This window comes from Oncorhynchus tshawytscha, linkage group LG25 (genome assembly GCF_018296145.1).
Source record: "Oncorhynchus tshawytscha isolate Ot180627B linkage group LG25, Otsh_v2.0, whole genome shotgun sequence".
Classification (NCBI taxonomy): domain Eukaryota; kingdom Metazoa; phylum Chordata; class Actinopteri; order Salmoniformes; family Salmonidae; genus Oncorhynchus; species Oncorhynchus tshawytscha.
This window is the reverse complement of record NC_056453.1, coordinates 53212-70300: the sequence shown is the minus strand read 5'-3', so window position 1 is coordinate 70300 and position 17089 is coordinate 53212. Positions and strand designations below refer to the sequence as shown.

At 41.7% G+C, this 17089-nt stretch overlaps 1 protein-coding gene across 3 annotated transcripts in view; it reads right to left on the bottom strand.

Annotated features, from left to right (window-relative positions):
- The window catches only part of LOC112224051 (cadherin-related family member 1-like), a 165522-nt gene that overhangs the window by 105235 nt on the left and 43198 nt on the right, over positions 1-17089 (bottom strand). For all 3 annotated transcript variants that reach the window (XM_024400118.2, XM_024400117.2, XM_024387333.2), the window contains one exon: positions 15178-15278. In XM_024400118.2, the coding sequence (XP_024255886.1) occupies positions 15178-15278 (101 nt within the window). The remainder of the gene's footprint in view (positions 1-15177; positions 15279-17089) is intronic.

Below are 17089 nucleotides of genomic sequence, written 5' to 3'. Positions count from 1 at the left end.
ACTGATGAAACATGGTTGAACATATTTACGACTCAATTAAGCTCTACCAACTCAAGGTCTTGGATAGAATTCTGTTGGAAGAATGTTATACGTTTCTTTATTACACCTAAACTGAAATCAAAACAAATTGGCTCCCAACACCCTTGTTGGAGAGAATGCGGGCTATCAAGGGCGGATCACTCTCATATCTTTTGGTCCTGCCCCGCAATTGAAGCTTACTGGGGAGAAATAAGATCTGACATTGGAAAAATAATGGGTTTTGTCATAGAACAAGCATTAATTTGTAAGATGGCGCTGGAGCAAAAGGCAGACGTTTTACGTGCCCCCAACCAATTGTTTTTTTTTTAAATTTTTATCTGCATTGTTTGTAACTTATTTTTACTATTTTTGTAGATAATGTTGCTGCTATCGTCTCTTATGACGGAAAATAACTTCTAGACATCAGGACTGCGATTACTCACCACAGACTAGCAGAATCCTTTTTCTTATTTCACAACTTTGACGAGCACGAGGAGGAGGATATATGGCTCCCTTGGGAACAGGCTCTGACCCCAGTGATCTGCGTGAAGACGAGGCGGAGGAAGAGAGGCTGGAGAGCGGGCTGCCTTCAGAGAAGTCGGAGGCAATCGAATAAACCCCACTCCTCTCAATTCTGCTAGCAAACATGCAATCTTTGAACAATAAAATGAACCAGTTATTGGGAAGATTAAACTACCAATTGGAGATTTAAAAACTGTAATATCGTGTGCATCACAGAGTCATGGCAGAACGTCGACAATATCAAAATAATGCTGGCTGGTTATATGATGTACCAGCAGGATATAACAGCTGCGTCTGGTAAGGTAAGGGGCGGCGGTCTAGGTATTTTTGTAAACAACAGCTGGTGCACAATATCTAAGGAAGTCTCGAGCTATAGCTCGCCTGAGGTAGAGTTTCTCATGATATGCTGCAGAACTCACTACATACCGAGAGAGTTTTCATCTATATTTTTCTATTTATTTACATACCACAACAGTCAGAGGCTGGCACAAGATAGCATTGAATGAGCTGCATTCCGCCATAAGCAAACAAGAAAATGCTCACCCAGAGGCGGCGCTTCCATTAGCAGTGGACTTTAATGCAAGGAAACTTAAATCAGTTTTACCAAATTTCTATCAGCATATTAAATGTGCAACCAGAGGGAAAATAACTCTGGACCACCTACACTCCACACACAGAGATGAATACAAAGCTTTCCCTCACCCTCTATTTGGCAAATCTGACCATAATTCCATCCTCCTGATTCCATGCTAGGCTACAGGACTGTTTAGCTAGCACAGACTGTAAAATGTTCCGGGATTCCTCCAATGGCATGAGGATTACACCACATCTGTCATTGGCTACATCAAAAAGTGCATCGATGATGTCGTCCCCAACAGTGACCGTATGTACATACCCCAACCAGAAGCCATGAATTACAGCCAGTATCCACACTGAGCTAAAGGCTAGAGGTGCCGCTTTCAAGGAGCGGGACTCTAATCGGAAGTTTATAAGAAATCCCGCTATGCCCTCCGATGAATGATCAAACAGCTAAAGTGTCAATACAGGACTAAGATCCAGTCAATACAGGACTAAGATTCACCTTTATTTAACCAGGTAGGCTAGTTGAGAACCAGTTCTTATTTCTAACTGCGACTTGGCCAAGATAAAGCAAAGCAGTGTGACACAGACAAAAACACAGAGTTACACATGGAGTAAACAATAAGAACAGCCAATAACACAAACAAGTCAATGACACAGTAGAAAAAAGTAGAGAAAGTCTATATACAGTGTGTGCAAAAGGCATGAGGAGGTAGGTATTAAATAGGCCATAGGAGTGAATAATTAGAATTTAGCAGATTAACACTGGGAGTTATAAATGAGCAGATGATGATGTGCAAATAGAGGTACTGGTGTGCAAAAGAGCAGAAATGTAAATAAAATAAAAACAGTATGGGGATGAGGTAGATAGCTTGGGTGGGCTATTTACAGATGGACTATACAGCTGCAGTGACCGGTTAGCTGCTCAGATAGTTGATATTTAAAGTTGGTGAGGGAAATAAAAGTCTCCAACTTCAGCGATTTTTGCAATTCGTTCCAGTCACTGGCACCAGAGAACTGTAAGGAAAGTAGGCCAAATGAGGTGTTGGCTTTGGGGATGATCAGTGAGATATACCTGCTGGAACGTGTGCTACGGGTGGGTGTTGTTATCGTGACCAGTGAACTGAGATAAGGCGGAGCTTTACCTAGCATAGACTTATAGATGACCTGGAGCCAGTGGGTCTGGGCATGCTTATCTAAGATGGTGAGGAAATGACTTTTAAAGAATGACCAGGCATCCTCGACTCACGGGATGAGGTTAATATCCTTCCAGGATACACGGTCCAGGTCATTTAGAAAGGCCTGCTCACATAAGCGAGCGTTTGACAGTGATGAGGGGTGGTCGTTTGACCGCGGACCCATAGCGGATACAGGCAATGAGGCAGTGATCGCTGAGATCCTGATTGAAAACCTTGGAGGTGTATTTGGAGGGCAAGTTGGCCAGCATAATGTCTATGAGGGTGCCCATGTTTACGGATTTAGGGTTGTACCTGGTGGGTTCCTTGATGATTTGTGTGAGATTGAGGGGATCTAGCTTAGATTGTAGAACTGCAGGGGTGTTAAGCATATCCCAGTTTAGGTCACCTAACAGAACAAATTCTGAACCTAGATGGGGGGCGATCAATTCACAAATGGTGTTCATGTCACAGCTGGGAGCGGAGGGGGGTCGATAGCAGGCGGCAACAGTGAGAGAAATTTCTGGAGAGGTTAATTTTTAAAATTTTAAGTTCAAACTGTTTGGGTATAGACCTGGAAAGTATGACAGAACTTTGCAGGCTATCTCTACAGTATATTACAACTCCTCCCCCTTTGGCAGTTCTATCTTGACGGAAAATGTTGTAGCTGGGTATGGAAATCTCAGAATTGTTGGTGGCCTTTAGACAGGTCAACATTGACAAGTTCGCAGGGCAAGAAGGATTACCAGAACATGTACTGTGAGCATGCGCTGACCAACTAGCAAGTGTCTTCACTGACATTTTCAAACCACTCCCTGTCCGAGTCTGTAATACAAACTTGTTTTAAGCAGACCACCATGGTGCCTGTGCCGAAGACCACTAAGCTAACCTGCCTAAATGACTACTGACCCGTAGCATTGACTTCTGTAGCCACGAAGTGCATAGAAAGGCTGGTCATGGCTCACATCAACACCATCATCCCAGAAACCCAAGACCCACTCCAATTTGCATACCGCCCCAACAGATCCACAGATGATGCAGTCTCTATTGCACTCCACACTGCCTTTTCCCACCTGGACAAAAGGAACACCTATGTGAGAATGCTATTCATTGACTATGGCTCAGCGTTCAACACCACAGTGTCTCAAAGCTCATCAAAAAGCTCCTGGACTTCGTGATGGGCCTCCCCCAAGAGGTAAGCGTAGGTAACAATACATCTGCCAAGCTGATCCTCAACACAGGGGCCCCTCAGGGGTGCGTGCTCAGCCCCCTCCTGTACTCCCTGTTCACTCATGACTGTACGGCCAGGCACGACTCCAACACCATCATTAAATTTGCCGTTGACACAGCAGCGGTAGGCCTGATCACCGACAACAATGAGACAGCCTTTCGGGAGGAGGTCAGAGACCTGGCCGTATGGTGCCGGGACAACAACTTCTCCCGCAACGTGATCAAGACAAAGGAGATGAGTGTGGAGTACAGGAAAAATAGTACCGAGCACTCCCCCATTCTCATCGACGGGGCTGCAGTGGAGCAGGTTGAGAGCTCCAAGTTACTTGGTGTCCACATCACCATCAAAATAACAAGCACACCATGACAGTCGTGAAGTTGTCGTGAAGTTGGCACAACAAAGCCTATTCCCCCTCAGGAGACTGAAAAGATTTGGCATGGGTCCTCAGATCCTCAAAAGCTTCTGCAGCTGCAACATCGATTGCATCCTGACTGATTGCATCACTGCCTGGAATGGCAACTGCTCAGCCTTGGCCCCAGTACATCACTGGGGCCAAGCTTCCTGCCATCCAGGACCTCTATACCAGGCGGTGTCAGAGAAAGGCCCTACAATTTGTCAAAGACTCCAGCCACCCTAGTCATAAACTGTTCTCTCTGCTACCACAGGGTAAGAGGTACCAGAGCACCTAGTCTAGGTCCAAGAGGCTTCTAAACAGCTTCTACCCCCAAGGCATAAGACTCCTGAACATCTAGTCAAATGGCTACCCAGACTATTTGCATTGCCCACCCTCCACCACTACCCTCTCCACACCACTGCCATGCTCTGTTGTCATCTATGCATTGTCACTTTAATTAACTCTACCTACATGTACGTACTACCTCAACTAACTGGTGTCCCCGCACATTGACTCTGTACCGGCACCCCCCTGTAGATATTGTTCTTTTTTACTGCTGCTCTTTAATTACTTGTTACTTTTTACATTTTTTTAAACTGCACTGTTGGTTTGGGGCTCCTAAGTAAGCATTTCACTGTAAGGTCTACACCTGTTGTATTCGACACATGTGACTACTAAAATGTAATTTGATTTTGAATTTCTTAGTATTTCGGTGAAATACCTGAAAACTTTTACAATAGAGACAAATACCTGTTGAAGGTCCTACTGGCAGCTGTAAAAAGGCTATCACTAGGATATGGCGATAAAAACAACCACACACTGTACGTAAGGAGAGAGTCCAGGAACACTGGGAAAAATGGTTTTCGTAGATGAAAATTCTCTAATTCAACTATTCTAATGTACGTATGATGTGTGCTGTACCTGCCAGACCTTTTTTCATTTGTGTGTTCTTTAATAAAAATTAAGTAAACAAAATATATATATATATATATATTTGAGCATTAAGGCCTGCAGTGTGAACAAGGCTTTAGAGACCTGGCAATATGCTTCATATGTATTGAACAACTATTGTCACAAATGCAACACGGTCTTAAATTAATATTAGTAGAATCAGTTTCTAACTTGTTACTGGACGTCATTGCATCTGAACACCAAACTTACAAAATCCTTTATGTTCTTCAGGAAAAGGTTAATTATTTGGAGAATGCATAGCATGCTTTTACTAGAGGAGCCAAGTTCACCTCAATTGTAACTTTCACACAGAGTGATGGCCAAATATATTGGCACCCGTGCACGGGTTCACAAATTTAGCCATGTCTTCAAGCATTTTGTGAAAGTGTGATACGTGGTGCAGTTATGTGTGTCTGATGGCAGTGTATTCCAGACATGGGAATCTCTCACAGAGAAAACGGATTTACTAAAGATGCTTTTCCTTAAGGGAAATATATGGTCAACTCTCATGGCAGACCTTGTGGATCTGCTGCCATATGTTTGGGTGTTCTGTTTAACAAAAATACTGAGTGGAGGGGGAGCCAGGCCATTTAGGATCTTGAATACAAGACATGCGTCGGTGTATTGCACAAGATTTTCCCAACTCAGGAGCTCATGCTTTCTGAGGATGTAACAGTGATGATGGCTATTGGGCTTCCTATAAAGCACTTTGAGAGCCTGTTTGTAGACAGACTGAATAGGTCTTAATGTCGTACAGCAAGCTTGTGCTCAACTAGTCAAGCAGTATGTTAAGTGGGGGAGTATCATAGATGTGAAGTACAGTTTTTTTCTACCTCTGTAGTCAAACAATTTCGTATAAATCAGAAATTAGCTAGGTTGAATTTGGTTATTTGAATGACCTTTTTCACATTATTTTTAAAAGAGAGGTTGGAATCAAGAATGATGCCAATGTACTTAAAATCAGATACCACCTCGCGCTTCTCCCCTGACACATAGACATCTGGCGCAGTAGCATCTGTTGCCCTCTTTGTGAAAAACATACAAACAGTTTTTTTCACATTGAGATGCAAACACGAGTCACTGAGCCACTTTGTAACCTGGACCATTACAGTAGTGAGTTCTTGTGCAGCTTGTTGTTTGCTCTTGGCATGCACATATATCACTGTATCATCTGCATACATTTGAACTTCATACCTAGTACAGACAGAAGGCAGATCATTAATGTACAGGCTGAACAGGAGTGGCCACAGTATTGACCCATGGGGCACGCCCACATCATAGCTAAGAGTGGGCGACAGCTCATTGCTCACTCTGATACACTGAGTTCTGCCTTCAAGGTATGATTTCATCCATCTCAAGGCATCAGGAGAAAAGTTGAACTTGGACAATTTTGTGATGAGAATCTCATGGTTAACAGTATCAAAAGCCTTCCTTAGGTCCAGAAACACAGCCCCAACAACGCCTCCTTTGTCCATCTAGGACTTCACATTTTCCAGAAGAAAGCAGTTGGCCATTTCTGTGGAGTGTTTCGCTCTGAAGCCAAACTGCATTGAGTATAATATGAAGGGGCTGTTGTTGAGGTGGGCAATCAGTTGTTCTGTTACACACTTTTCAACAACCTTTGACACCACAGGTAGTAAGTATACTAATGGGCCTGTAGTTACTCACGTCAGCAGGGTCGCCTGATTTAAAGATGGCCGTTATTATGGCCGACTTCCATACCCTTGGAAACACCCCGAGACCAATAGATGTGTTAGTGACCTTAGTAATGGAGCCAATGAGTGACTCTTGTAGTTTTTAAGAAACGTAGAGTCCAGCCCAAACACATCTTTGGCTTTAGAGTTCTTTAGTGAGCTAATCACGTTGTTCACCTTTGACTCAGGAACCTCCCTTATGATGAAGACAGGTTGACCGTCATTCACTAGCACTGAGCCAAAGAAACCAGTGGAGGGGTTCTGTGTCAGTACCCTGACAGAGTCAATAAAGTAGGAATTGAAGGCTATTGCTATTTCGACTGAATCCTGTGTTAGATTGTTATTCACTATGATTTCTAGTCTTTTGCAGTGTTACTATGGTCTTTCCCTGTTAACTTTTTTAGATTCTCCCAGATCAATTTAGAATTTCCCTTTTTTCACCAATTATGTTAATAAAAAAGTTTGGTAACTGATGCCTACAAAACGTTTTTCTTTGCAGTTATCTTTAGCAAACATTTTTTTTAAATTTAGGGGGTAGATCAGCTTTAATATTGCAGATAGATGGTAAGTAATGTAATTGTCTGCCTCATTTCCAATCCTCCATATATTTTTGGGGGGTAAAAATATATACGTACAGTACCAGTCAAAAGTTTGGACACCTACTCATTCAAGGATTTTTCTTTATTTTTACTATTTTCTACATTGTACAATAATATTGAAGACAACTATTAAATAATACATATGAAATCATGTAAAAACCAAAAAAGTGTAAAACACATAAAAATATGTTATATTTTTGAGATTCTTCAAAGTAGCCACCTTGATGACAGCTTTGCACACTCTTGGCATTCTCTCAACCAGCTTCACCTGGTATGCTTTTCCAACCGTCTTGAAGGAGTTCCCACATATGCTGAGCACTTTTTAGCTGCCTGTCTTTCACTCTGCGGTCCAACTCATCCAAAACCATCTCAATTGGGTTGAGGTCAGGTGATTGTGGTGGCCAAGTCATCTGATGCAGCACTCTATCACTCTCCATGGTCAAATAGTCCTTACACAGCCTGTAGGTATATTTTAGGTCATTGTCCTGTTGAAAAACAAATGATAGTAGGACTAAATGCAAACCAGATGGGATGGTGTTTCGCTGCAGAATGCTGTGGTAGCGATGCTGTTAAGTGTGCCTTGAATTCTAAAAAAAAATCACAGACAGCGTCAGCAGCAAAGCACCCCCCACACCATCACACCTCCTCCTCCATGCTTCACGGTGGGAACTGCACATGCGGAGATCATCCATTCACCTACTCTGCGTCTCACAAAGACATGGTGGTTGGAACCAAATCTCAAATTTGGATACATCAGACCAAAGGACAGATTTCCACCAGTCTAATGTCCATTGCTCGTATTTCTTGTCCCAAGCAAGTCTCTTCTTATTATTGGTGTCCTTTAGTAGCGGTTTCTTTGCAGCAATTTTACCATGAATGCCTGATTCACGCAGTCTCCTCTGAACAGTTGATGTTGAGATGTGTTTGTTACCTGAACTCTGTGAGGCATTTATTTGGGCTGCAAACTGAGCTGCAGATAACTCTAAGTAACTTATCCTCTGCAGCAGAGGTAACTCTGGATCTTCCTATCTTGTGGCAGTTTCGTCATAGCGGTTGATGGTTTTTGCGACTGCAAGGAAATTTTACGCATTGACTGACCTTCATGTTTAAAAGTAATGATGGACTATTGTTTCTCTTTGCTTATTTGAGCTGTTCTTGCCATGATATGGATTTGGTCTTTTGTATCTTCAGTATACCTTCTCGACCTTGTCACAATACAACTGATTTGCTCAAACCCATAAAGAAGTAAAGAAATTCGACAAATTAACTTTAAGAACAAATTCTTATTTACAATGACGGCCTACTCCGGCCAAACCCGGATGACGCTGGGCAAATTGTACGCCGCCCTATGGGACTCCCAATCACAGCCGGATGTGATACAGCCTGGATACAACATTCTAAACAGTAATGCAATAGTTCATTGGATCACTTTGCATGTTCACTGCAAAATCTAAATTGCGCCTATAATCCTCAGTCATATAAAAAAAATGTACTACTATTTGACCCTTATTTTAACAGGTAAGTTGACTGCGAACACGTTCTCATATCTTCTTTGGGGTAGGGGTCAGTATTGGGTAGCTTGGATGAAAAACAGGCCCAAATGAAGCTGCCTGCTACTCAGCCGTAAAAGCTAGAATATGCATATGATTAGTACATTTGGATAGAAAACACTCTGACGTTTCTAAAACTGTTTGAATGATGTCTGTGAGTATAACAGAACTCATATGGCAGGCAAAAACATGAGAAAAATATCCAACCAGGAAGTGGGAAATCTGAGGTTTGTAGTTTTTCAACTCAGCCCCCATTGAAGATACAGTGGGATATTAGTTATCTTTCACTTCCCAAGGCTTCCACTAGATGTCAACAGTATTTAGAACCTGTTTTAAGGATTCTACTCTAAAGGAGGGGCTCATAAGAGCTCTTTGAGTGTGTGGTCTGGCAGAGTGCCACAGAAAGGTAGCTACATTCCACTTCATTTGTACAGACAAAGGAAATGTCCGGTTGGAACATTAATGAAGTTTTATGTTAAAAACATCCTAAAGATTGATTCCGTACTTAGTTTGTTTCTACGGGTTGTAATGGAACTTTTTGAACTTTTCGTCCGACGTTCGGCGCGACCTGAACAAGCTTTTGGATATGTTTACCAAACGCCCTAACAAAAGAAGATATTTGGAGATAACTGATGGACATGATCGAACAAATCAAACATTTATGATGGAACCGGGATTCCTGGGAGTGCATTCTGATGAAGATCATCAAAGGTAAGTGAATATTTAAAATGCTATTTCTGAGTAATGTTGACTACACAATATGGCGGGTATCTTTTTGGCTGCTTTGTTGTCTAAAGGCTGTACTCAGATTATTGCATGGTTTGCTTTCTCCGTAAAGTTTATTTTAAATCTGCCTCAGCGGTTGCAATTAAGGTGAAGTTTATCTGAAGTTCCATGCATAATAGTCGTATCTTTATCAATGTTTATCATGAATATTTCTGCAATTTGATGTGGCTCTCTTCATTTTCACCACATGTTTTAGAACTACTGAACGTAACGCTCCAATGTAAATTCAGATTTTCTTATATAAATATGAACTTTATCAAACAAAACATACATGTATTGCGTAACATGAAGTCTTATGAGTGTCATCTGATGAAGATCATCAAATGTTAGTGATTCATTTAATCTCTTTGTGCTTTTTGTGACTCTCTTTGGCTGGAAAAATGGCTGTGTTTTTTTGTGGCTTGGTGGTGAGCTAAAATAACCGTTGGTCGTGCTTTCGCAGTAAATCCTTTTTGAAATCGGACACTCTGGCTGGATTAACGAGAATTGTATCTTTAAAATGGTGTAAAATACTTTGTATGCTTGAGGAATTTTAATTATGAGATTTTTGTTCGTTTGAATTTGGCGGCCTGCACTTTCACTGGCTGTTGCGGGGAACCCCTAGACAGGATATACAGCAACAACCTGGGGAACAGTTCGAGGGGAGGAGTGATGAATGAGCTCTCGCCTGCGCCTGGGCTACGGCCATGTGACATGTTTCGACAAACTTTACCAGGGCTATTAGGATGTATTCGTCTGCCTGTTGTGACCGCTATTGAGCCAGTGGATTACTGAACAAAACACGCCAACAAAATGGAGGTTTTGGGACATAAAGAGGAATTTTATCGAACAAAACAAACATTTATTGTGTAATGGGGACACTTGTAAGTGCAACCAGATGAAGGTCATCAAAGGTATGTGATTAATTTTATCGCTATTTCTGACTTTTGTGACTCCTCAACTTGGCTTGAAAATGTTTGTATGCTTTTGTAAGCGGGTTGCTGTCCTCAAATAATCGCATGGTGTGCTTTTGCCGTAAAGCCTTTTTGAAAGCTGACACAGCGGCTGGATTAACAAGAAGTTAAGCTTTACTTTGATGTTTAAAACCTGTTAGGGATAGGGGGCAGCATTTTCACTTTGGATGAATTGCATGCCCATAGTGAACTGCATCCTACTCTGTCCTAGATGCTAATACATGCATAACCCTAACCCTATTATTACTATTGGATAGAAAACTGTTTGAATTATGTCTGTGAGTATAACAGAACTCATAGGGCAGGCAAATTTCTAAACAGGAAGATAAATTATTGGGCTGGTCGAATTTCAAGTCATCGCATATTCACATCCAAACAAGATATGGATATGTTCGCACTTCCTACGCCTTCCACTAGATGTCAACAGTCAGTATAACGTGGAATGAAGCCTCTAGTGTGATGTATGACCAGATGAGAGGGGATTGAGTCAGTGGTCTGTCAGAATGCCAGTTCCTGGTTGCGCACATTACTGTTGATATCGCCTGCGTTCCATGACTCTGTAGACAAAAACGAATGCTCCGGTTGGAACGTTATTGGATATATATGAAAATAACATCCTGAAGATTGATTCTCTACTTAGTTTGACCAGTTTATTCGACCTGGAATATAACTTTTTGAAGTTTTCGTCAGAGTTCGCCTGGACCAGCGCCAGCTTTTGGACATGTGAACTAACCGTGCTAGCAAAAGCAGCTAATTTGACACTAGTAATGGACATTATGGAACAAAACAACGATTTATTGTGGGACTTGGACTCCTTGCACTGCATTCTGATGAAAGATCACTGCATTCTGATGAAAGGTAAGGGAATATTTATGATGTAATTTCGTATTTCTGTTGACTCCAACATGGCGGATAAATATTATACGTCTTAGAGCCCTTTTAGATTATTGCATGTTATGCTTTTTTCGTAAAGTTTTTTAAAAGTCTGACACAGCGGTTGCATTAAAAGAACCAGTGTATCTTTAATTATATGTAAAACATGTATCTTTCATCAAGATTTATGATGAGTATTTCTGTTATCTGGCGTAGCTCTCTGTAATTCGGATATTTTGGAGACATTTCTGAACATGGTGTCAATGTAAACCGAGATTTGTGGATAGAAATATGCATATTATCCAACAAAACATAAATGTATTGTGTAACATATGAGTGTCATCTGATGAAGATTATCAAAGGTTAGTGATTCATTTTATCTCTAATTCTGCTTTTGTGACTCTATGTTTGGCTGGGAAAAATGGCTGTGTGTTTTTTGGGATTTGGTGGTGATCTAACATAAATACAGTGGGGCAAAAAAGTATTTAGTCAGCCACCAATTGTGCAAGTTCTCCCACTTAAAAAGATGAGAGAGGCCTGTAAATTTCATCATAGGTACACTTCAACTATGACAGACAAAAATGAGAAAAAAAATCCAGAAAATCACATTGTAGGATTTATGAATTTATTTGCAAATTATGGTGGAAAATAAGTATTTGTTCACCTACAAACAAGCAAGATTTCTGGCTCTCACAGACCTGTAACTTCTTCTTTGAGAGGCTCCTCTGTCCTCCACTCGTTACCTCTATTAATGGCACCTGTTTGAACTCGTTATCAGTATAAAAGACACCTGTCCACAACCTTAAACAGTCACACTCCAAACTCCACTATGGCCAAGACCAAAGAGCTGTCAAAGGACACCAGAAACAAAATTGTAGACCTGCACCAGGCTGGGAAGACTGAATCTGCAATAGGTAAGCAGCTTGGTTTGAAGAAATCAACTGTGGGAGCAATTATTAGGAAATGGAAGACATACAAGACCACTGATAATCTCTCTCGATCTGGGGCTCCACGCAAGATCTCACCGCGTGGGGTCAAAATGATCACAAGAACGGTGAGCAAAAATTCCAGAACCACACGGGGGGACTTAGTGAATGACCTGCAGAGAGCTGGGACAAAAGTAACAAAACCTACCATCAGTAACACACTACGCCGCCAGGGACTCAAATCCTGCAGTGCCAGACGTGTCCCCCTGCCAGTACATGTCCAGGCCCGTCTGAAGTTTGCTAGAGAGCATTTGGATGATCCAGAAGAAGATTGGGAGAATGTCATATGGTCAGATGAAACCAAAATATAACTTTTTGGTAAAAACTCAACTCGTCGTGTTTGGAGGACAAAGAATGCTGAGTTGCATCCAAAGAACACCATACCTACTGTGAAGCATGGGGGTGGAAACATCATGCTTTGGGGCTGTCTTTCTGCAAAGGGACCAGGACGACTGATCCGTGTAAAGGAAAGAATGAATGGGGCCATGTATCGTGAGATTTTGAGTGAAAACCTCCTTCCATCAGCAAGGGCATTGAAGATGAAATGTGGCTGGGTCTTTCAGCATGACAATGATCCCAAACACACTGCCTGGGCAATGAAGGAGTGGCTTCGTAAGGAGCATTTCAAGGTCCTGGAGTGGCCTAGGCAGTCTCCAGATCTCAACCCCATAGAAAATCTTTGGAGGGAGTTGAAAGTCCGTGTTGCCCAGCAACAGCCCCAAAACATCACTGCTCTAGAGGAGATCTGCATGGAGGAATGGGCGAAAATACCAGTAACAGTGTGTGAAAACCTTGTGAAGACTTACAGAAAACGTTTGACCTCTGTCATTGCCATTAAAGGGTATATAACAAAGTATTGAGATAAACTTTTGTTATTGACCAAATACTTATTGTTCACCTTAATTAGCAAATAAATTCATTAAAAATCCTACAATGTGATTTTCTTGATTTTTTTTTCTCATTTTGTCCATCATAGTTGAAGTGTACCTATGATGAAAATTACAGGCCTCTCTCATCTTTTTAAGTGGGAGAACTTGCACAATTGGTGGCTGACTAAATACTTTTTTGCCACACTGTATATGTTGTGTTTTCGCTGTAAACATTTTAAAATCGGACACGATGGGTAGATTAAAAATATGTTTATCTTTCATTTGCTGTATTGGACTTGTTAATGTGTGAAAGTTAAACATTTTAAAATATATATTTTTCAATTTCCCGCGCTGCCATTTCAGCGGAATGTTGGGGGGGGGGTTCCGTTAGTGGAACGTGTGTCCTAGACAGGTTTTAACCCTTGTATTTTTATGAATGTTAAATATTTATAATACTGTAATTTGAATTTCGCGCTCTACAATTTCACAGGATGTTGTTGAGATGTGATGCTAGTGGGACGCCTATCCTAAAAAGGTTTGAAGGCATTGAACAAATCCATATAAGAGACAGCTAGATACACCTTCTTCAAAATACTAGCTAACTAATAAAACATTGCTATAGCCTACACAATACCACAGATTATTTTACCAGACACACAAAATGTTGTTTTCTTTCTGTGCCACCAAACATTTGCCTACTACTAGTAAAGTGAACAGGTTTAACTAACACTGTAACATTATGGAACAACATTATTTACATTAAACAAATGGTTTGCGGGGAGAGGCTATAATGGACACTCCTGGCCTGCAAAACGATGACATATGTTGTGCAGCTGAGAGCCGAGCGAACCGAATCATACAGGGCTGTGACAGCAAAGGAGGACACTGTGTCCTGGTGTTCTTGGCATTCCTGCTCTCCCCATTGAGTAGACTGTATCACAGTGACATCTGGATGGCTACCACTATTAGTTATTTGTTGTGTAGGCTGCCATCCTACTTTAAATATAATCCTGGGAGGGAAAACAATTGTCCATGTTACTAGCTACTGCGAGCGACACTGATTTACAGCTTCCCAGTTGCAAACACCTTAGGTTGGCAGGCCTCTCGATACAATACCGGTGGAGTAGTCATTCATTCATTGGGTTTAGCGGCTCACAAGTAGTTTAACGGTCCATGGGGTGGATTATGTGTAAAATACAGCCCATCTATCTGAAAAAAACATTGTGCCGCTAAAAATATGGGTAATAACTTTGGAACGGCTAGAAACAGAATATTTTCTCTGTAGTAATGGTGAAAACACAGCGTCACGAATCTGCACTCAGTTTATTCTCTATGGCACTCAGAGGCTGCGGTGTACCTAAAAGCCCATCATCACAACAAATATTATCTGGGTGACTTTCTTCTAGGTCGCACAGCAAGACATTTACGAGCAATTTAGAGCAGACCAAAATGGCTTGCATCAATTTGAGCTAGCTAGCTGAATAGCTAGCGAACTTAAGCCAGCTAACTACCTTGGTTAGCTAAGAGAATATGCAGTAATTCAACGTTGTCTAGCAATAAACATACTTATAAACAAGTCAAGATTCCTACCCAGCAGATGTTGCAAATATTGTTCCATTTCACAGCCGCTTCAAGAAGATATTTACTAAAATAGTCTGAGCTTCATATGTCTCACCTGACAGCATGACGTTCGTGCCTGAAACTGATCATTTGAATCTACAGTAGGCATAAGCTATTACCGTAAAGAAATAGTATGTTAGAGTAATTTTTACAGGAGGCTTCCAATTACAGTTAATTAAACAGTTTTTTTCAGCATTTTACCCATAATTCAATGCTGTCTACGCATTAACTATACTGTGCATTCTACAGTGTTTTACTGTTAAGATTACACAAAAGTATTACAGTGACGATGAACACATTCCATAACAAACAACTCCTACTGGAGCAGGATATTGTAGCCTACAGTTCTGTCTTATTGTGTGGCTACATAAACCTACCTTGACTTTCATGTTGAAAATTTCCCTCTTCAGATAGATAGGGTAAGTCAGCAGACTGATCACACCACTTGTTTTGTTGATGCTAAAAACACCATCTGTACCTGCATAGGACAGAGGAGAGATATCACAGTACGGTAGGAACATGTCATAGGGAGTAGGGACTATACTGTACTATAATATGTACATTCGTAGCACTTTTTTTTTCTAAGTAAACTCAGCAAAAAAAATAAACATCCTCTCACTGTCAACTGCTTTTATTTTCAGCAAACTTAACATATGTTAAATATTTGTATGAACATAACAAGATTCAACAACTGAGACATAAACTGAACAAGTTCCACAGACATGTGACTAACATAAATAGAATAATGTGTCCCTGACAAAGGGGTGGTCAAAATCAAAAGTAACAGTCAGTATCTGGTGTGGCCACCAGCTGCATTAAGTACTACAGTCCATCTCCTCCTCAAGGACTGCACCAGATTTGCCAGTTCTTGCTGTGAGATGTTGCCCCACTCTTCCACCAAGGCACCTGCAAGTTCCCGGACATTTCTTGGGGGAATGGCCCTAGCCCTCACCCTCTAATCCAACAGGTCCCAGACATGCGTAATAGGATTGAGATCCGGGAATTCGCTGGCCATGGCAGAACACTGACAATCCTGTCTTGCAGGAAATCATGCACAGAACGAGCAGTATAGCTGGTGGCATTGTCATGCTGGAGGGTCATGTCAAGATGAGCCTGCAGGAAGGGTACCACATGAGGGAGGAGGATGACTTCCCTGTAATGCACAGCATTGAGATTGCCTGCAAAGACAACAAGCTCAGTCCGATGATGCTGTGACACACCGCACCAGAGAATGACGGACCCTCCACGTCCAAATTGATCCTGCTCCAGAGTACAGTCCTCGGCGTAACACTCATTCCTTCAATGATAAACGGGAATCTGACCATCACCCCTGGTGAGACAAAACCGTGACTCGTCAGTGAAGAGCACTTTTTGCCAGTCCTGTCTGGTACAGCGACGGTTGGATGTTGCCGGTGATATCTGGCGAGGAGTCAAATAAATAAAAACTGAATAGTGGTGCGTGCATATGTATTCACCCACTTTGCTATGAAGCCACTAAATAGGATCTGGTGCAACCAATTACCTTCAGAAGTCACATAAGTTAGATTGCACACAGGTGGACTTTATTTAGTGTCACATGATCTGTCACATAATCTCAGTGTATATATACACACCTGTTCTGAAAGGCCCCAGAGTCTGCAACACCACTAAGCAAGGGGCACCACCAAGCAAGCGGCACCATAAAGACCAATGAGCCCTCCAAACAGGTCAGGGACAAAGTTGTGGAGAATTTCAGATCAGGGCTGGGTTATGAAAAAATATCAGATACTTTGAACATCCCAAGAAGCACCATAAAATCCATTATTAAAAAATTTCAAGACTATGGCACCACAACAAACTTGCTAAGAGAGGGCCACCCACCAAAACTCATGGACCAGGCAAAGAGGCCATTAATCAGAGTGGCATCAAAGAGACCAAAGATAACCCTGAAGGAGCTGCAAAGATCCACAGCAAGATTGGAGTATCTGTCCATAGAACCACTTTAAGCCGTACACTCCAAAGAGCTGGGCTTTACGGAAGAGTGGCCAGGAAAAAGCCATTGCTTAAATAAAAAAAAATAAGCAAACGTTTTTGGTGTTTGCAAAAACGCATTTGGGAGACTCCCCAAGCATATGGAGGAAGGTACTCTGGTCAGATGAGACTAAAAATGATATTTTTGGCCATCAAGGAAAACGCTACATCTGATGCAAATACAACACCTCTCATCACCCTGAGAATACCATCCCCACTGTGAAGCATGGTGGTGGAAGGCCACAGGTTTTTTCCTAACCACTGTGCTTCTACATCTGT